The sequence below is a fragment of the Oenanthe melanoleuca genome, chromosome 1 (genome assembly GCF_029582105.1).
Source record: "Oenanthe melanoleuca isolate GR-GAL-2019-014 chromosome 1, OMel1.0, whole genome shotgun sequence".
In the NCBI taxonomy this organism is placed as follows: Eukaryota; Metazoa; Chordata; class Aves; order Passeriformes; family Muscicapidae; genus Oenanthe; species Oenanthe melanoleuca.
In genome coordinates, this window is record NC_079333.1 from 44,794,408 (window position 1) to 44,815,239 (window position 20,832).

At 48.4% G+C, this 20,832-nt stretch overlaps 2 protein-coding genes across 3 annotated transcripts in view; one reads left to right on the forward strand and one right to left on the reverse strand.

The window, feature by feature from the left end:
• Positions 1-2,020: 2,020 nt before the first annotated feature.
• Positions 2,021-7,267, forward strand: SHISA2 (shisa family member 2). The gene is made up of 2 exons (XM_056495091.1): positions 2,021-2,371; positions 4,363-7,267. The coding sequence occupies exons 1-2, from the start codon at positions 2,077-2,079 to the stop codon at positions 4,914-4,916; spliced, it is 849 nt and encodes a 282-aa protein (XP_056351066.1). The 5' UTR covers positions 2,021-2,076; the 3' UTR covers positions 4,917-7,267.
• A 6,393-nt stretch (positions 7,268-13,660) lies between these two features.
• The window catches only part of ATP8A2 (ATPase phospholipid transporting 8A2), a 314,082-nt gene continuing 306,910 nt past the window's right edge, over positions 13,661-20,832 (reverse strand). For both annotated transcript variants that reach the window (XM_056495071.1, XM_056495079.1), the window contains one exon: positions 13,661-19,415. In XM_056495071.1, coding sequence (XP_056351046.1) covers positions 19,318-19,415 — 98 coding nt within the window. In that variant the 3' untranslated portion in view covers positions 13,661-19,317. The remainder of the gene's footprint in view (positions 19,416-20,832) is intronic.

A 20,832-nucleotide genomic window follows, 5' to 3' on the forward strand; every position in this document is an offset into this window, starting at 1 on the left:
TTCCAATTCCCTCCCCAGGCAATCCCCTTCCCTCCCCGTGCCCCATCGGTGATGGGGGTGTCTTGAGCAATGTGTGTGGGGGACATGGGCTGAGTGTATGAACTCTGTCACCGGCCAGGACTGTCTGTGGTGGGCTCCTCGTGCTGGAGCTGACAGCTCTGGGGAGCTGCTCAGGTTTGAGATGGAACCCAAAACCTCATCAGTTTCACTGCAAGTTTCTCCTTCACCCAGCAGGACTGATGGGGTGATGTAAAACCTGTCGCGCTGCAGCCCCATTTCTATCTTGATAAGTGCAAATTTTCGGAAGGTTAGCTGCTCCGGGTTACTAATCCTCTCCGAGGTAGGCAAGGCATTGAGGCATGTGGGAACCACCTCTGCACCCTGTCAAGGGCTGAGCTGCAGAAGGGCCACGGCTGGGAAAGAACTCACTGGGAGCAGCAGCGAAGCTGAGGGACAGAATGCATTTGCCTGGTCCCTAATTTGACCAGAATCCGGTGCTCCAGACCAGTTCACTGAAAGCCTGTAGCTGTCAAAGGCAGGCTGAAATGAGAACAAAAGAGGGGATGAAGATGGAGGGAGAAGGATAATAACTAAATTGAAGAAGAAAAGCTTGAAGGAATGAGAGAAATACATTACACTTTGCAGTCTCCTTCCTCCCAGCGAAACGCCTTTACAGCAGAATTTAAAACCAGCGCCACTTATCAGAGCTCCCCTGTTTGAGTCTTTTTATTAAAATAAGTATTATTTTACTTGATGCAATGCATTGTAAGTCAGAGTTGTGGTCAGTGTCCCGACAGCTGTCTCACAGGGAACGAGAAACCACAGACTTTCTTGACACTCGAGCAGCTGAAGGTGCGCATCCTTGTGCCCGGCCCCGGCTGCCCCTGACTCCTAAGAAGTCGTGGGGCAGATGCAGGGCGCCGGGCTGGGGCGGCGGCGGTGCCGGAGGGACAGGGGACAGACCCGCGCTCCAAGGGCTGGGGCGGCGGCGGTGCCGGAGGGACAGGGGACAGACCCGCGCTCCCCGGGCTGGGGCGGTGGCGGTACCGGAGGGACAGGGGACAGACCCGCGCTCCAAGGGCTGTGGCGGTGGCGGTACCGGAGGGACAGGGGACAGACCCGCGCTTCCCGGGCTGGGGCGGTGGCGGTGCCGGAGGGACAGGGGACAGACCCGCGCTCCAAGGGCTGGGGAGGTGGCGGTGCCGGAGGGACAGGGGACAGACCCGCGCTCCTGGGCTGGGGCGGTGGCGGTGCCGGAGGGACAGGGGACAGACCCGCGCTCCCCGCGCTCCCCGCGCTCCTGGGCTGGGGCGGTGGCGGTGCCCGAGGGACAGGGGACAGACCCGCGCTCCTGGGCTGGGGCGGTGGCGGTGCCCGAGGGACAGGGGACAGACCCGCGCTCCTGGGCTGGGGCGGTGGCGGTACCGGAGGGACAGGGGACAGACCCGCGCTCCTGGGCTGGGGCGCTGGCGGTACCGGAGGGACAGGGGACAGACCCGCCCTCGGGCGGTGGCGGTGCCCGAGGGACAGGGGACAGACCCGCGCTCCTGGGCTGGGGCGCTGGCGGTACCGGAGGGACAGGGGACAGACCCGCGCTCCCCGCGCTCCCGGGAGCCGCGCGCCCCCCGCCCGCGCTGGTGCCGCCCCGTCGGGGGGGCGTGGCGGGCGCATGCGCACCGGGCAGTCCCCGCCGCCTATAAGAGCGGGCGCGGCGCCCCCGCGCTGAGCGGAGCGGCGGGCGCGGCGCCGGACGGGGCGCACCGGGAGCGGCGCGGTGCCTCGCTCCGTCCGCGGGAGGATCGCGGGCTCCCGCCGGCCCTCGCCCATGGGCGCGGAGGAGGGCGCGGGCCGGGCGGGCGCGGCGAGGCGGCGGGGAGCCAGAGCGGAGTAGCGGCGCTCCCGCGGTGCGCCCCGGGCGGCGGCTCCGCACCCCGCGGGCCGGCCCCGGGCATGCGGCGGCGGCGGGACCCGCGGCCAGAGTCCCCGCAGCGCGGCGGCTGCCGGCCCCGGGGGCCCGGGCGGCGCTGCCCCGGCGCGGGGGGGCCCTGACGGCGCGGCCGCCCCCCCGGCGGCGCCATGCGGGGCTGGCTGCTGCTGGCGGCGCTGGGCTGGCTGCTGCCGGCGGGGGCCGCGGCCAGCGGCGAGTACTGCCACGGCTGGCTGGACGGGCAGGGCGGCTGGCGGGACGGCTTCCAGTGCCCCGAGCGCTTCGACGGCGGCGACGCCACCATCTGCTGCGGCAGCTGCGCGCTCCGGTACTGCTGCTCCAGCGCCGAGGCGCGCCTGGACCAGGGCGCCTGCGACAACGACCGGCGGCAGGGCGGCGCCGAGCCCGGCCGGCCCGGCAAGGACGGCCCCGACGGCGCGGCAGGTGAGCGGCCCGGCACGGAGGATGGATGGCCCCGGGGTGTCTCCGGCACGGCGGCTCCACGGGAGCCGTCGCGGGTTGAGGCGATGACCTCTGTCCGCCGGTCCCCCCCTCCGTCGAGCCGTGGGGCAGGACGGATGGAGTCGGCGCTGGCCCGGCCCGGCGGCCGCTCTTCCTCGGGGAGAAGCGCCCCAGCTGAACGCCTGCCTTTCCCGCCCTTGCTGCTGGAATTCCCAGCCACTCTCTGTCAGAGCAGGTGACACCGCTCCCCTGAGTCCCGGGCACAGCTCTGCCGCCACTTTGAACGGGCTCCTCAGCCATGGTTGAGCTCCCCATTGAAAAGGCACGGAAAAATGAGACAACCCGTATGAGCAGATCAGAAAAAGTAACAGGATATTTCAAAAGGACTCTGGCTGGTCCCCACTGTAATTGTGTATGTTCTTTCAGCTCTGATATCCCCACTTAGGACTGGTTTTACAAGATTGAATTTCAAGGATAAACTCAAGTCTTTCTACTGCTGTGTTAAAAAGCCCCAGTGGCTCCGCAGCACCCTCGCTGCCATCCACACATGCTGAGTGCAGGAGAAGTAGCCTGAAGTGATGTTATAATTAGGACAGGTTTACTCCTGGAAAACTTGCACATTACAGCGTGGAGCAAGTGTGTGCACCTGCTCAAGAGCTGCTGTAGTGCAAAGCACAGAAGTGGAGACGATGTTTTACAGCCTTTTGTTTAAAAGTACTGAAGTGATGGAAGAAAAGTTGCCTTTTGGCTATAACTGCTGTGCCAGGAAGTATTCTGACTTGGGCAGACAGATAACCCCCCTTTGCAGTTCTGAGAACAATGCATTTTTTTTAACAATTATTTATTTTATTTAAAATTTATTGCTTTGTAGGTTTGGGAGCCATTGCCCTGTGCTGGCACTGATTAACTTGCAAGTCATTAGCAGTGGCTGCCTTAGCAGGGTCAGGCAGGGTCAAGCAGGAATCCGTAGCCCTGCCTGAGTCTTGGAGCTGCCAGGTTTTGGTGGAAATGATGAACTCCAGGCATGTTGCTGGGAGCATTCACAAGCACTGAAGGGAGACACTTTCCCTTCGTTATTCATGCATATATCCATGCAGATTTCTTACTGAGCCTGGGAAAAAAGCTTTTTCCCTGGGACTGCAGAATGGATTAGCTCAGTTGGATAAAGCATGGCACTAGTTACACCATTGTGGGTCTGATCCCTGTATGGGTCATTAATTTAAGAGTTAGACTTGATGATTCTTGTGCATCCTTTCTAACTCAGGTGTATTCTGTGAAATCTGTACATGTAGCCCAGATTCTTCCAAGGATGGTGTTTACCATCCTTGGTGGCTCCTGATGCCACCAATGGGCATCATCCATGCTTTCTGCTCCCACCCCTTGCCCACCCTCAGTCCTCCTGCCCTGATGTCCCTTCATTAGGCCTCACAAGGAGGAGTGCTGCCCCTTTGGAGCATAGTGCTGTCTCTCCCTAAACCCAGAGCTGAAATGCAGAACAGGTGGGCACATCCCCAGGGCTGTGGGGTGTCAGAGCCTCTGGGACTACTGTCTGGTCACTGCCTGGCTGTCACGCTGACAATAGCCAGAGTGGGCTGGTGATGGAGAGGGATATCATCTGGCACCAGGGTTTAACTACCCTGTGATCCTGGGCAGGAATCCTGCCCCAAAGTATCTCCCTAAGGCACTGTTCAAACCCAGCTGTATCTTGCCATATTGCTCTAGTAGGGGGTATTGGAGACACAATTTGATGAAATGTGGAGCAGTGGTTACTGTGAACGAAACCACCGTCAACAGGAGGGAAATTTAAGCCATTGGGTTTAGCAGCCCTTTTCATCATTCTGGTATAAAATGCTCTGCTTGTATTGACCAGTGCTGGGAGGAGGTGGGCTCTGCTTGGCTAAGGGGGGACTTCTGCTGGAGCTGCCGAGGTTTGTCCTTGTCCCCCAGTGACAGTGTTTTCCTTGCTGTTGCAGTGCCCATCTACGTGCCATTCCTTATCGTGGGATCTGTATTTGTCGCCTTCATCATCCTGGGGTCCCTGGTGGCAGCTTGCTGCTGCAGATGCCTGCGGCCCAAGCAGGAGCCCCAGCAGAGTCGAGCCCCTGCGGGCACCCGCCTGATGGAGACGATCCCGATGATCCCGAGTGCCAGCACCTCCCGGGGCTCCTCCTCCCGCCAGTCCAGCACGGCTGCCAGCTCCAGCTCCAGCGCCAACTCGGGGGCCAGAGCTCCGCCAACGAGGTCCCAGACCAACTGCTGCTTGTCCGAAGGGACCATGAATAACGTCTACGTCAACATGCCCACCAACTTCTCGGTGCTGAACTGCCAGCAGGCCACGCAGATCGTGCCGCACCAGGGCCAGTACCTGCACCCGCAGTACGTGGGCTACGCCGTGCAGCACGACTCGATGCCGCTGACGCCCGTGCCCCCCTTCCTGGACGGCCTGCAGAGCAGCTACAGGCAGATCCAGTCCCCCTTCCCGCACACCAGCAGCGAGCAGAAGATGTACCCGGCTGTGACTGTGTAGCGCTGACACCTTCCCCTCCCCATCCCCACCTGGCCGATGTTAATATCTGAACTGAGCGGAGGAGAAATACTTCCTTGGAACAAAGCTCCCAGAACACCACTTGTAAATAATTTTGAAAGGCTCATGCATGTCAGACAGTGTTTATAAACCATTTATTTTCGTTGGGGTCTGTTGCCAGGAACTGTAAGGATGATATCTCGGAATTAACGATGCCAGATACGCTCTCATTCCAGCGCGTGATTTACGGCGGCGAAGGATTACGCTGGAAATGCATATGTATTTCAGATCACTGTACTCGTGAGATAAATGCCAGAGCCGTTAAGTGCCCTTCAGGTATGACATGGTCACAAGTATTTGCCTAATTAATTCTAGGAAGAGTTTTGTTACACTGTACAAGACTGTAGTACTTGATAAACCTCTCCGCTCCCAGCTCCATAATGACATTTCCTGTTGCTTTACAGACAATCACAACTGAGAGCCGAACAGTGCAATCCCTGTGTGCTGGGAGCCTGTACCAGCCCCCATGGCTTCTTACACACACCAGCTTTGGGGTCAAATGCCACCACAGGCTTGGTCTTGCAAAGACCAATTTTCTTTGTATTATGTAGGAATTAGAAGAGTGAATTATTCTGCTCTTCTTTCCAGTGCACTTGAAACCTTCTTGATTTGGTTTTGTGCCAAGATCAGGACCCAGTAGTGGTTTGCAGAGACTATCTTTGTGAACATTTTACTAAAACCAGGGTACGAGGTGCTTGTTCTTCATGACACTCAGCAAAGCTTTTGGTGCAGCTGCAGTGTCTGAACTGAACCTGCCTTGGCAGACAAAGGTCAGACTGTGATTCCAAATACGCCTGATTTAACCTCACTTCCCATGAAACAGGAAACCTGTGTGAATGCCCACGAAGGTGTCAGCCCAAAGCCTGCTTGCATTGGAGTCTGCCTGTAGGAAAATGGACTTTATCTTGTCCCCCATGAGCCCATTCTGAGTCCCCTGCCCTACCTCACAGGACTGGGAGAGTGTTACACAGAACCCAGTTGGGATGTGAATGGGTTGGTAGAGGTTTGAAATCTATCCTCTTTTATTCTTTACCCATGTGGCAGGGGACTAGGGAGGCACAGCTGTATTTAAAAATGAAAAAGGCCCAACCAAAGGAGAAAGGTGCTTGTGGTGTCACTCATGGAGGTGTTGAGAGGCAGACAGATGGGACACTGCACTGGAGCTATTGGCTCTGTCCTGCTTTGCTTCAACTGGGGAAAACATCTCTCCAGGTTGAAGAGGTAACAATCACATCATTCTATCACTGTAAATGCAGCAAACTAAGGCTGATTTGTCTCTTAAAAAGTGTAGCCACTGCATTTCCATCCATTTGCTCCTCTGCCAGAACAGTGCAACAGAAGACTTGAGGCCCCGTGCAAAACCCAAGCAATTACTGTAACCAGACCAGTGATGACAAAAGGTTTCTTACAGTCTGATACTGTATCAATATGTAGCAATAACCGATGCTGTGTTTTGTGTGTCCGTTTTTGAATGACGCAGAAGGTGCAGACGCATTGCCAAACCCAATGGTTTACTCATAAACACGCCACACGCAGGCAGCCTGCAGCAGGCAGCCATGGTTTGGCCACTGACACGGGGGAATGAATAGGTAATTTATCCCAGGTGTGTTGTTCCTGGCTGGGATGCCCAGTCGGTGTGCAGGAGCTGGGCAGGAAGCTGGGTGTGTGAGACCCGTTCCTTGCTGCCAGCTGGGTGTCTGGGCTGCCGGAGCGCGGGATGCGGCACAGCGCGGTGCTCGGGATCCGCAGGGCCGGTGTCAAGAGCTGGAGCTGCCAGGCTTTGAGGGACCCCTGCACTCTCTGGGGGTGTAGGTTTCTACCTGCCCACGCTGCAGTGGGGTCACACTGAGCTGGCAGCAGGCACAGGGGCAGCTGCCTGTGCTTCCCCAGGCCAGACAAGCAGCTCCTCCTGTGGTCCTGACTGCCCAGCTGTGAGCCAAGCCAGCTCCCCCCACTGCCTTGCACAGCCCTGGCAAGGACACCTCCTCTGACCTACGAAATTCAGGTGAATCTTTGTATATTGTTTACTTGTTAAAAAAAAAAAAAAAAAAAAAAAAAAAAAAAAAGAGTAAGTTAAATTTAAGTCTGTAGAAATTAATTTACAACTGAAGGCAGAGAAACCTGAGTTCTAATAAAAGGAATTTTGTGAGATGTGGTGTTTTTTAAATGTCATGTACAATAATGTAAAACCAATGTTACCATTTGATATACCTTTTAAATCTCTGAAAGAGCACTTGCTTTAAAGTGTTTCTTACAACTGACAAAAAAAGCCTCCTTTGTTTCTTAATAAATACTTTATGGTGTGACTTGGGTTTTGTTTGCTTTGTCATAGGGTTTTTGTTTTTTTCAGTTGATGCTGTGTCTACAAAAGAACAGCTGACGAGCACACCTCTCCAGACTGGCAAAACCAAAAGTTTGAACTTTTGCTGTGCTTTTGAAGTATAACAGTAAACCCAACAACTTACATGGCTGAACAGTGTGCTCCAGTGGGGCATCTTCAGAGGGGATGTGTTTGGAGAGACAGAGTGCAGGGAGATGGCAGCTGAGATGGGGATCCCTCACCTTTCAGATGGCTGGGGAGCAGGATGGGCCAGAGCCTGTGGGCTCAGCAAGCTCCCTCTTTTCAAAGAATGCCAAATAGCATTTCCTGAGGATTTTGGTTCCAGTTGGATTCACAGTTACCAGCTGAGCATTTTAAGTGTATAACTCTCAGTAAGTGGCTGTGCTGTTCCCACTGTCCTCTGCATGGGGACCCTTCTTGCTGGAGCAAACTCCATCCTCATAAGTGAGAGCAAAACCAAAGCCCTGTTGTGCCAGTCTGGGATGAGACCACTCTGTTTTCCTGGTGTTTGCTCCCTCCTGCTGCTGGTGATGCTGGCATTGCACTGTGTGGGCAGGTGGGTGGCTTGAGGAGCCAAAAGGGCACAGAGAGGAGATTGGGTGATTGTTGGATCTGCATGTTTATGACTCAAAAAAGTAGGAAAAAACAGTCTGGGAAAAACATTGCCTTGGTCAGGCCCTACACAGCACATTCCAAAATGCCACAGCTTCCTGGTGTCTGGGGAGGTGAGGTAGCATGGCTGGAAGCACAAAGCTGACAGGGAAGGAGGAGGTCAGCCATGGCTCGGAGCAGATGTGCTGAGGTGATGAGTACTGCACAGCAGGGGAGGCCAAGAATTTGTGCTAAAGCTTTTTCTTGTATTTTTACCTGTGGAGTTTCTTTGCCCTTGGCAGTTGTTTTCTTTTCATGCCATGCTGGAGTTGCTGTGCACAGCAAGCAGTGGTGAGGGTGGGGAAAAGCCAGCAAACCCCATACAGGATCCTTCCCAGCACACATGTGGAGAAACACCCTGGCATGTCTCACCTGTGAGCTGGGACAGAGCCCCTCAGCAGGGCTTGTGTGCCCCTGTACAGCTGTGCCACAGCCATTAGGGGACAGTGGAGGCTGGTGCAATTTGGGGCCATGTGGCCCACGATGCCCAAGGGGAGCGAGCCAGGGAGCAGGTGTCAGCTCAGCACATTAACCTCAGCACCTCCCTTGAAAACATCTCATTTGCTGCTCACTTCTGGTCTTGCTGGAGCTCTTCTCCCTCCAGATTTTCTGCTTTTCTACTCTGTTCCTCCCACTGAAGTTATTATTAAATATTATTCCCCACATGTATTCCCTTCTATTTTTCCAAGCTGAATCTCATTTTATTGTTTCCTCCTCATATTTCCTGCTTCTCAGTAGGTCCCTTTGTAATATTTCTCTGTCCTCAGTGGGGTTTGCAACATTTTCCTGCCTAGGATCACTTGCAATTGGACTGAACAAATCATATAAGCCTGTGCCATCCTTTCTTCTCATCCCCATCTACATTTTTTTCACCTGGTTTGTGACCTTGCACCTCCCACCTTCTCCAGCTTCTCCATGCTGGCTTGTTTACAACATTTTCCCTGGCCTTCATGTCATTTCCATCTCCTGCTTGTCCCTGTTGAACAAAATCTCTTGTGGGGGCAGCTGTGCTGGATGGGAACATCTGGGGCATCTGGTTCATGAGCAGAGGCACAGCTTCATTTGGAAAATACCTTCCCACTTAACATCAAAGGTGACATCTTCCAAATACTGAGTGCAAGGCAGCAAATATTCCACTAGGCATGGCTGAAAAGCTACTAGGTGTGCAAGAGGCTGAGTATCCTCTTACTCCCTGATTTTCATTGGAAGAGGGGAGACAAACCTCTCTGGAGTGTAACCTGAGTCACAGCTCTCAGGTTGCAAGCGCCTCCAGCATTGTACTGGCCACTGTTTTTGTCAAAAGAAAGTTAGTTGACTTTCTTTTTAATATTAATCACTTTTGGTGGCTATTTCTGATGAGATGGAGCCATGCAGGTAACAATTCAAAGCAGTCACTTTCTGCACTGGGCAAGTCCCGGTGGGCACATCCAGCTCACCAAGGACACACAATGTTTTCTGTTTGCAGTGTCCATAACACATCAGGAAATACAAAAGAAAACTCACCTGAAACCTTGAAATCTTGTCTTCCATCACAGGCTGTTGCAGAGACACAGTCTAGACTTTATAATAGCAAAAAAAAATTTCAAACATTCAAGAAAGAATAACAATAAAATATCTTTCTCCTAAATGTGATAATCCTTTACTTTCAAGTAAATAGTCCCTTATTGGATGTTATCAGTCCTTCAGAAAATCTCCAGCAAAATCAAGGCAAACAGTGATACATCAAGCTGAAAAATGTTTAATTCAACAGATAAGTTGCTTTCCATCAAGCCTTCCTTATGTTTAATGCTGAACCAGCTCAGGGCATGGACCATCCTGGTTTGTCTCTCTAGGTTAATTTGAAAACAATAAAGCAGGAAGGCACTACTTTGGATCCTATCAATGCTATTTATTAAACCAGGGCAAGTGAGTATCATGTCAGAAAACAGTAATAATACAGCAATAAAATAAAAATACTTCTCTACCTCCCTTCGAAGATACTGAGCAGTTTTACAGGAACATTAAAAAATTGGCTGGATTGGAGGGGACCTTAAAGATAGCCTAATTCTAATTCCCTGCAGGAGGAACACCTCCCACTAGACCAGGTTGCTTGGTGTCCCATCCAGCCTGGCCTTGAACAGTTCCAGGGATGGGGTAGTTAGGTTTCCTTCCATCAGATTTAGGAAGAGTTTTGAAAGCTGATGGGGACAACCTGGCAGAGTGTTTGATGCTGCTGGCTGGGCCACAAACTTCCCAGAGCTCGCTGGTGCTGCAGATGCTGGCACCAGGGCAGGTCTGACTTGTTGCAGGACAAGACGAGTGTTTTGAAGTCTCTGCTATGATTCAGTACCCAAATGGTAAATATTGGCTTATGAGCTGCTAATTCCCTCAGTATTTGCTTTTGAGAGACAGAATCCTATTGACTTCACACAATCAGACAGTCTATGCATGATTGTAAATATCTCATTGTGGGGGGGAAAATGATTCTCAATTTACATTGCTGCAAACCAAAAGCAACTGCTGTAGATCTACTGTGCAGTCAGAACCAGGCTCTCAGTTTAAAAGCTGAAGTGCCACCCTCACTGTGGATGGGCAAATACATACAGTCATTCCAGGATTTAGCTGGCAGCTAAGAGAGCAGTAGGCAGCTCAAACTCTGACACCTGGCACATCCAAATGAGCTGGCACTGGATCACACTGTGGGTTTTATGGACTAGAGCATATATTAGGGAGCTTACAGGCAGTTCCTTCCACAGTGTGGAGAAAGGAAGGAGAGAGATGGACCAGCACAGTTACAGAACCAGCACAATACACAAACCCAGCCCACAGTCCCTTTCTTACAGTCCTTTTCTCCTGAGGGACTGGGTGGTGCTCCTGCTGCCTCTACTGGATACCAGCAAGTACCAGCAGCTCCACAGGACCAACTGTGACAGCTGTGCTGGCCATTTTTGATGAGGCTGCAGGTCAGTGCCAGCTAAGCCATCAGACAAGGTGGCTGTGAGAGCTGAGGCTCCCAGAGTCACCACTGCAGGATTTAAGAGCTAATCTGCCCTGAAAAGTTGCAGCTTCTTCACTCGAGAGCTGCTTTGTGTGACCCAGGGAGCTCAGTGCCCCCACCACCCTGACATGACACCCTCAGGGCAGCACCAAACACCAAGGGAAACACAGGGGGGAACCACAACCACCTCTTTGACCATCACCCCTCAGTCCTTAGACAGTCATGGCAAGAAATGCAACATGAGCTCTCTCCCATCAAGCTTCCTCATGGTGAATGTCCTGGCTGGGCATGGCCACTGCAGCAAGGTCTCACCAGCACTGTTCACCATTCCCTTGCTGGGACACAGCCCACTCCCCATCTGCCTTGCTTGGTGGACAGCCAAAACCAGCAGTGTTTTTCAGGGACTTTTAAAGCCTTGTTTCTCTGCAGTCCCATACTTCTGCTGAGGAGGAAACTCACTGCTCCCTCCATGTTTCTGAGGACTTGCTGCACCCCAAATGCTGAGGGAACTCAAAGAGGCACAGGGCTGTGCTGGAGGGAGGGCTGGTGACTGGGTACTGCCACAGCAGCATTCACTGAAAGGGATTATGTTTCTGAAATCTTCTTGCTTAACATTCCTCAGCTGGACCTTTCTCAGTTACACTTTTATTTTTTAATGCTCCAATTTCAGACTTGAGCATTAATCTACAGGTTTAGGGACTTTGCTGCTTCTTTGTTCTGGTCTGAGGCACTGAAGACTGCCGTCAACAGACTTAGCAGCTGCTCCAGCAAATTTGGCTCTGGGACATGAGCACTAGGCTCTCTCACAGCCTTGCCTGTCAGACTGGTAGAGGGAAAGTCTCTGAGGTGATTAGTCAACTAATATATCTAATAAGGGGTTTAAGCAGCAATCCATTATGTTTAACAATTCTGAGAATCATTTCCCTTTTAGTGTGCTGTACAAGAGACAGCAGTGCAGGGAGCACTTGGCTGAGCATCCAATTCTCCCACCACCAACTGAATGAGGCTTATGTAAGTTTATCATCAATTTTACTTTGGCATAATTGATTGCCCAGATGTGTGAGAAACTTCTACAAACAGCACAGTTCCTGCTGCTGCATGCTTGCAGCTATGGGGGCCCAGGGAAGGAGCAGGCATTTACTGCAGCCAAACAGGGATACACTAGTTCATCACTCTCTTTTTATTTCCCTGCAAAGGAAAAGCAGATACTGGTCTGGCTTTTGGGATAAAAATGTTTTGAAATGTGCTCAAGCAATGACTTGTTAAGGGAAGAGGGGGAGATTTGGCTTACACCTTCTTTCTGTTCCACAATTTAAAAAAAAATCCAGAAATAATTTGTTGTAAAAATGTCTCTCTACACTTTTAAAAGTGGTTCTGTTGGCAATCTATGATGAAAAATCCTATTCCTCAAGTTACAGCACCCTAAGAGGGAAAAATTTTAGCCAGACCATATATAAATATGCATTTTTAATTCCAGCATCTATTAATATTTGGACAAAGGGATCCCTTTTTTAAAGCTCATACCCTTTCATTTTGTATAGGGATCTGACAGTCTTGCCTCACTTCACATCTCACTGCACTATCAGACCATGTTCCATCAGACTCAAGAACCTGAAGGCCCAGTGTTAAAAAAGCCTCTTGCAAATTTAGCTGCAAGGAAGGAGGCAAGGGAAGGGTTTTAGGGCTTAATTTTCCCCTGCTGTGTCTACGTGACTTAACTGGGACAAAAGACTTCCAAGCTTTATTTTGGTGAACCTTGGTGAGATCAAGTGTATCATTTGTAGAAGAATCTCTCTCCATCTAGCTTATATAAAAATACAGTTTTCCCCCTGAAGACACTATTCAAATACCAGTACCTGCTGTCAGCTCAGCAGCACCATTCTTATTTTGCCATACTAGCCTTGCATTTGGGGCCTGATTTGAGACCTATTAAAGGAACTCAACCCTTGCTCTAATGAGCAGGCCCTTAAAACACACCCAAAAGGCCATGAAAAAATAAAAATAATCCATTCAACAGCTTTTCAGGCTAAATCTCAAATGTATTTAACACTGAACTCTTGCTGCAAAGCTTGTGGGGGGATAAAACAAACAAGCCTCGGTCCGCTGGATTGCTTTAATAAAAGGTTTATTGGAAATATTTTTATGCAGACATACAACAGTCAACAATGCTGTTCAAAGCTACAAATTGTCTAAGTTTTCTGAACCTTCTAAAAATACAAGTAAGTGACCTTCATTTGTATTCAGTCTGGGAGGGAAACAAACTGCACTGTAATGCAATGCTGTATTTAAACTACCAGAGGACATTAATAGGACCTGAAAATGGTAACACTTCTAGAGGAAAAACCCACACACCACTGCTGCTCTGCTGGGAGCCAATTAAACATCCCCCCACAGCATCACTCCTCTCTGCATATCCAGATTAAAACGTCCCCATCTGAAACAATATTTAAGCAATTCGAGTACAGATATGACAGACAAGTGGGCACATGACTTGGCTCACTGATGAAAAAGATGCTGTTAAAGATCCTGTCACTCAAGACACTGAGTATTTGACCTCCCAGTGCAATGGGCTGCACTTTGGGGGCAGGAGGAGGGACGGGGGGGGTTTTCAAGTCAGATAACTCTTCCACAACACACATGTACACAGTCCCAGAGGACGTGGCTGCCTCACTGCTTTATAACTGGAGCTTTTTTTTTTTTTTTTTTAAAAAAAAAAAAAAAAAAACAAAAAAAAAAACAAAGAAAAAAAAAGAGTTGAGCAACAACTTTGAGCAACTTTCCAGTCTATGAACTCTTGACAGAAAGAACAGCAAGTACCCTCATTCCCTTTCTGAATAACATATCAACCAGAAGGGCAGAGGAGAGCATATGCACTCCTCTGAACTCCGTGTTTTCTAAGAAACCCTGCAGATGTTTTGAAATTGATTAATTTATGCCAAGACAACATCTGGAACATCTTCGCAGGAAAACCACCCAGTAAGGTAGTTAGAGTTTAAAACAATCATGTCTTTCTGTTAATGTTGGCTTCATTGCTCCATAATTTCAAGGGTGCTGACCTTCCAGCTATGCTTAGCGACAGTCTGGCAATACATTAACACTTTTCTTCATCGTTACACTTCTGAATGATTGCCCAGAGCTGGGACTGCCCACACAGAATTTGTCATTTACCAATTTCTGTTTCTCTTTAGTAGCTACAAAGATGCTGAAGGAGAATAGACCTCTTGTGGTAGACTTCAGGAAAACTTATCTCACCTCCTTCATACATAAATGCTTTGGATAAACACCAGTACTCAGCCACCTTACCTTCTGTCCACACTACAAATGAGTAGGCCATGAATCCAAATGAAACAACCCCTGGGCTTCATGCACTATCACAAAGAGATCCAGGTCCCCAAATTAACAAGCCCCTTGCACTGGCCTGAGGGACAGGAACTTGCCCAGGAACAACATCTAAGCAGAAGTCCCACTAATTCTCCATAAAAGACTGTCAGACAGGATTGAAATAATTACAGTGCTAAGTTCTGGTGAGTCCATGAGGCAAAGAGGATCCAGTAAACAATTTAGCAATCTTTATAACCCAGGAAACAACCTGCCAGAGCCAAAGGATGCTAAGCAGGGGACACTTCTCTTCTGGCAGGGACCCATTCCAAGCCCAGGACTCAGCTTGGTACAAGAGAAACTCAGCTTCAGGAGCTGACAGCACTTCACAAATTCTCAACTCAGCTCTGCTCCCTTCCCAGAGCCACAGGAAGGAGCCAAAGAAATCAGCTTTATCACAGCTCTCCATGGATGCCTGAGGAATCCCTCCCTCACCAACCTCTAACAGCAGCAGTGGTCTTGGCTGATCTATTTTGTTTCCCAGTGCCATCACCTCTCCAGACAGCCCATCCAAAAGCACATTCCTGGCCAGATAAACTTAGCCAGGCTGTCTAGGTTTCCTGCAGGTCATTGAGAAGCAATCACCTTTGGGATTCACTTGTGTGGCCAAGCAGTGCAGGGCACTTTCTGGTTTTCATTTGCCAACAAAGCTCAAAGCCTCCATTAATCTTACTGCTACATATGGAAAAGTATGCATATGGATTTATTTTGTGGTCACTTATTGTACTGACCTATCCTGTGGCCTTCTCTGGACACACAGCTCTGGACACAGATGCTGAAAGGCAGTGAAACCTCTCTTGGGTGTCTATAGGATACTGGGAAGATGTGAGTACAAGAATACTTCCTGACAGGACAGAAGGGGTCCAACTATCTGGAGGCTGAGGAACATGCATGGTCAGTGCCACATTTAGAAGCAGACTGCTACCCAGACACACCAAATTCTCCTCTCCAACCCCTCAGTTATTTCACACCATCACCATTTCTTTTTAGACTCAACAGGACACAGACAGATCTCCTGCAACCTGACTGAAGTTTAAGGCATTGATACTGTGTGATGATTCAAAATTAAGATAGCTTTCTCATTAGTGTTAAGCACTGAGGTTATTTTAACAAACCCAAGGTGCTTCTCAGGGCCAAGCACCCACTCAATGCCTGCTCTGCTTCAAACCTGAGCTGTGAGAAGTACGCTCCTCTGAGCATTTAAAGATTAAATTAAGTCATTATTTATAAAACCAAGGGAGAATGCAAATAGAGTATCACTCACTAGTCTTCACTGATGACTGAAGGTAATGTGAAAACAGAAGATTTAGTGAGTTAGCCCCAAAGAGCAAACTAAGCCTGCAGGACAGGGAAAGTGTAAGGACTGTGCACCTCTCATGCTCTTGGGTTGTCCATAGAGAGCCAAGTTGCACCCTGTGTGGCCACTGACCATGTTCCCACATTTCACATATTCACATAAATAAAGCTTTCTCTGCTTTATTTATGACTTTGTTATTATGACTGTCTTGCAGCAAACACACTCCAGTACATGCTGTAAAAAATAATGCAATCTTGGTAACAGAAGACTTCCCTGCAGCATCTGCTATGAGCTGCTGGCTGAGGCAGGGGAAGAGACTGCACAGTTCTGGCATGCACTAAGGGGAGTGTAGTCTAGTGAACTGCAGATTAGTGAGGCTTGACTGTTATCTTAATTTACAGCCCATATAGTTCATGTTAACTCTACACACATTTTTAGCTATATTAGCAGCTCAGTTTGACCCAGATACTTTTATTGGTTATTTGCCATTTCTCCCTGACAAGTTATTACTGACTTCCCATTCTAGCTCCCTACAGCAAGACCTGAAGCCCTGTCAAGAAAAAGAAAATGTCAACAGACTTCTCAGCAGTGCTCAGAGCAGCTCAGGCTCCCGCTCACCAGCTTTAAATTGCTACTGGGCAATCATTAAAGGAGCAGCAGCTTCTATGCAAGCTGCGATTATGGTGCTATAAAAAGCAGCAACCAGAGCCAAATCTAATTCAGGAAAATCACCACTTCCATCTGAATATCCAAACCCCTCTCCCTTTGGTCAGTGCAGAGAGCTGCTCAGGAAGCCCTTTTCTGATCAGCCCTCGGTGGTTAGGTCTGGACAGTCACGCAGAAATCCCCCATTCCTTCTGCTCCGATACCCTGTCTAGTTGATAACATTTTCACACAGCACTTTCAAAGGCTGCTGTTACTGCTCCGTGCATTTGCCCTAATGAACAAGGAATTCTGTTGATGCAGAGCAGCTGTCATTCTCCTTCTGCTAACACAGCACCAAATACACCTCATCATTGCTCAGCAAGACAAGCAACTCCAACACCCAGTCTACAGCACATTACAATACATTAATTCCTGTAATGACTCCAAAGAACAAGAAGAATGCCAGGTCTTGACCTGGGTGGGTTCTACAGAATTAACTCAGCTAGAGATTAAGGCCATACAGTGATGATAAAGTCTGACCCACTAGCCCCAGTGTCACATACTGTATAGCCCTGTGACAAATCCCATGTGCAATTCCCATTGAGCTGACAACCAACACACGTACCCCAGTCTAAGCTACCATTCACTCTAGGCAGGGTTTTTGTTTGTGACACACACTGACCTCAATTTACAGGGAGGTCACAATGATGCAGCCCGTAGTCTGCACTAATAAAATAAATCACATCAGATGGCAGCTGCTCCTCCCCAGCATCTTTCATTATGTTCTGTAAAATTTTGTTGTCTTAAGTTAAGAACAGAAAAAACTCCAGGATCCCCTCTATTCACTGCTTAACACATTTACTTGCCATTCTTCATTATCCAAAGGCTTTTAAAAGTTTTTTTCTTTTTCTTTTCTGCAGCCTCATGAAAAGCCTCCAAATTGTTTACATGCCAATGTTTGGTGTATAGCTTAGAGTACAAAGACTAAGCTGATCTCATTTTGCCTTGGTGGGAAGTTAATTTTCCTTGTGTTTTTACAAAAGGAAGAAACAATTAGCAGTTCTGAGGAGAGGCTTACACCACACATTTCCTAAACAGATTTGGTTTCTAAATAAAAGGAAGTGTTTAACAGGTTATATCACCATTAAGATTTAAAGGCCCCTGGGATCAGGTTTACTCCTCCGTTATTTATTCTCTGCACTAGCATTTGTGCCTTTAAACAAAATTCCTCTCCCAGAAAATACATACATTCACACTTGGCCCCTTGACATTCATGCCTATGGCAAAATTATTTGCACGTTTTCCTTATTGCATAATTGTCTCATCAGCACTCCAGAAAGAAGGTGATGACTTTTCCCTCTGTGCCATCGGCCTAATCCAAGACCAATCCTGACTGGTGCTGCAGGAGCAAAATTTGCCTTTTCTGAAATAGAAGGGGACTCCAAATCTCTGAGGTGGCACTGGAAATTGAATTACAGCACTTGAGAGCTGGCATTTCTGGCAACCCTTGAGGAAGATTAAACCAGTAGGCCAAGCTGGAGCTTTCCTTTCCTCTGCTAAACATAAACATTCATATTCAAATTGCTTTCGGATATATTTAAATCAATAAAAAGTTCTGGATGATGGTCAATAGAGCAAAAAACAACGCCAACTTTTTAAATACACAGATGTAGTATATACATTAACCACGAAGCCTGGCTTAAACACAGCAGTATTTACTTTGTACTGTTCAGAAACGTGGCTTGGCGACTAAAATTAATAGAACTTGTCTGGAGGACAGTATAAGCTTTCTAAGAGCTCTTTCAGCTTTAACTTATGCCCCAGTTTTTGCCTTTTTTTTTTTTTTATTTCTTTAAAATTCCAATCTATGCAGCAGCACGCCTGTCCCAGTGGCACAGCAAGGCCATGGAGCCAGCATTCCTTCCAAGGCTCATGGGTCTGAGTGTTTTGGGAAGCCTGTTGATGGATCAGATCTAGAAGAGGGACTGGTTTGGCTGAGCAAACAAACAGCAGGTCTTGTCTTCACAATGGCCAGCTCTGTGTATGTCCATGTGTGTGCATGCACATGTGTAATCCCTTCCTGCCCTCCCTGCAAACCTCTCTCACCTGGCCAGGGGAGGGTCACACTATCAGCCTCCTATGCAGATGTACATCTTATCAACATATCTGAGAAGGTGGTACCTTTAAACTAAAATTCTCACTGTTTTGCTCTACCATTAAACTGGGAATGGGGTCATGGAGGGAAGTCCCAGGCTACATTTGGAGTGCACATCCAAATGCATCAGGAAGCATTATGAGGAGGCACCTAGTTGAGTTCATCTTTGTGTACAATGTCATGCACTCAAGACAGCTGCCCTGCCAAGCTCTGACTTCCACATTCTGGCTGTGTGAGTAAGCTATTAGTTGGGTTTCAGAAAGCTAAGATAGAACCCTAATAAATCCTGTAAGAGGGCAAGAAATATTCCTAGTAATTGATTGCTATCTTGTGTTATTCTGTCAGAAGAAGGCAAATAAGCATTTTTAGCTACAAACTGTGTTGCCAACAAAAATGTTATGCCAAATGGTCTGTTGAAAATTTCAGCCAAATTAGTAAACAGTGAATACAAGAAGAAGTAAAGTCTGCATGCAGTAGTGTGCACTTTGTCTGTGTGTAACAAAAAAGGAAATCTCAGCACCCCGTTCCAATTAAGCGAAGGCTGATTTCTCATGGAACATACATTTTCTACTTTTCCCCCAGAACAACCTTATGCCGATGTTTTAAATAGTGGTAAAACATTGTTTTTAATTTCACATCTCACATAACACAGTCAAATGCTTCATAACAACATAAACAAAACTTTAGGCAGAGCTTTGCGACTGAAGTCAAACAATGATTTTCCCCCACAATAAGCACTCAAGGTTTGCAGGGAGAATACAGAAACTTGTTGGCTAAGGCCACAGAAATGAGTTCTCTGGTGTTTTGGCTGCTGCTGCCAAACCTAGTCAAGAATGTGTTAACAGTGGATGCATTGATCCAAACCCCATTATTCCCACCACCCATCAAGTAAAGAATAATTTATTCTATTTCTGTTCTCCTTTTGGTTGTATCGTAGGATCGAACAACTTGTGACTGGGAAACAACACCGTGTTCTTCTTGAGAAAATGCATACCCATCTGAAAAAGCAAGAGAAGAAAAAAGCAATCAATCACTGGAGTTGAGCTCAAGAGCACAGACCACTTTTAGACATCACTCAAGTTATGTGATTGGGACTGCAACCATCTTAATTTCTGTGCTGTGCTTCTGATACTTAGAGCTGTGCACTGCATTGCCCACGTGGCACAGAAAAGGTGTTTGCTGCCAGCTCTGTCCCTCTGCTCCCCTCCCCAGGCCAGGTCAGTGCACACAGTCACCAATGCCCTCTGAGTTAACCTAATTGATTTGAACACACTCCCATAGTACTCCCATAGTGGCAGAGCTTCTTTAAAGACTTAACAGAGAAGTAGAGATTTGCATTTCGGCTTTACTTTTCTGTAGTCTGCTTGATACCAGCAGTTTCTCTGGGGAAAGGTGGGAATGTCTAGCCCACAGTCAGATTTTTCTCACATCTTCCTCTTAACTCCCCTCAGGATATTTTTTTAAACAAATTTTCAATGGCATCTGACAAATGACACCGTGAAACTCTTGATTCTCTCACTCTCTTCAGTCACTTATATTTTGCATAGAGCAAATACACATTCTGGAAGTGTCTATTTTGTTAATCCTGCTAGCTAGCACAATGCTGTGTGCTCCCTAGAAACTACTCAGATGAAAAAAACCATGTGTCTGATTTCTTTTAAAGTACTGTGGACATGCAAGTGACATTTCTGATAGCATCTGCAGAATACCACAGTGCTGGGTAAAACAGTCACAAAAAGCTAATAGGCCAGCATGGTGAAACAGCAGGCAGACTTGCAGGTGTGGTCCCACAGAAGATTCTGGATGGAAAACTATAGTAAAGGAGAGGAGATTTTTTGACACTCTGAGTCACAAGCACAACAGGAAATCTTTGCCAGTAAGTGGAGAGGATTCAAACAGAAATACATTCACATTGCTCCAGTCACATCTCCCTCATGGAAGTGAGGTTCCTGCAGGACAGCAGGAACCTTGATTTGATTACATGACCAATCATCCCAGCATCCCATTTTATTTTCCCTGAATGATTCCATGCCAATACACATACCGCTACAGAGGCACAGGTTCATTTTTCCTGACTGTAGCTGAAGGTTCACAGAAAACATTCATAAAGTGCAAACAGTCTTTTGGAAAAAAGTATGTCCATACTGGATCATTGCAAAGGAAGTATAATATACAAAACAGGCTTTCATTTTAAAAAGGGTAGATTCACACTTAGACAAACACCTCCAGTGGGTTTGTTCCATGAGAAGGGCCAGCATCCTGTTAGTTTTTTGGCTAAATTCTCCACGGATAAGTCAACTTGGTCAAAGACTGCAAGCTTAAGCCCTAGAAGACTGAAGCCCATGTGCCATTACCTGATTTGCACTGAGGTGGCTTTGCCATATTTACTTATCCATAAGATCATCCAGCATAGCA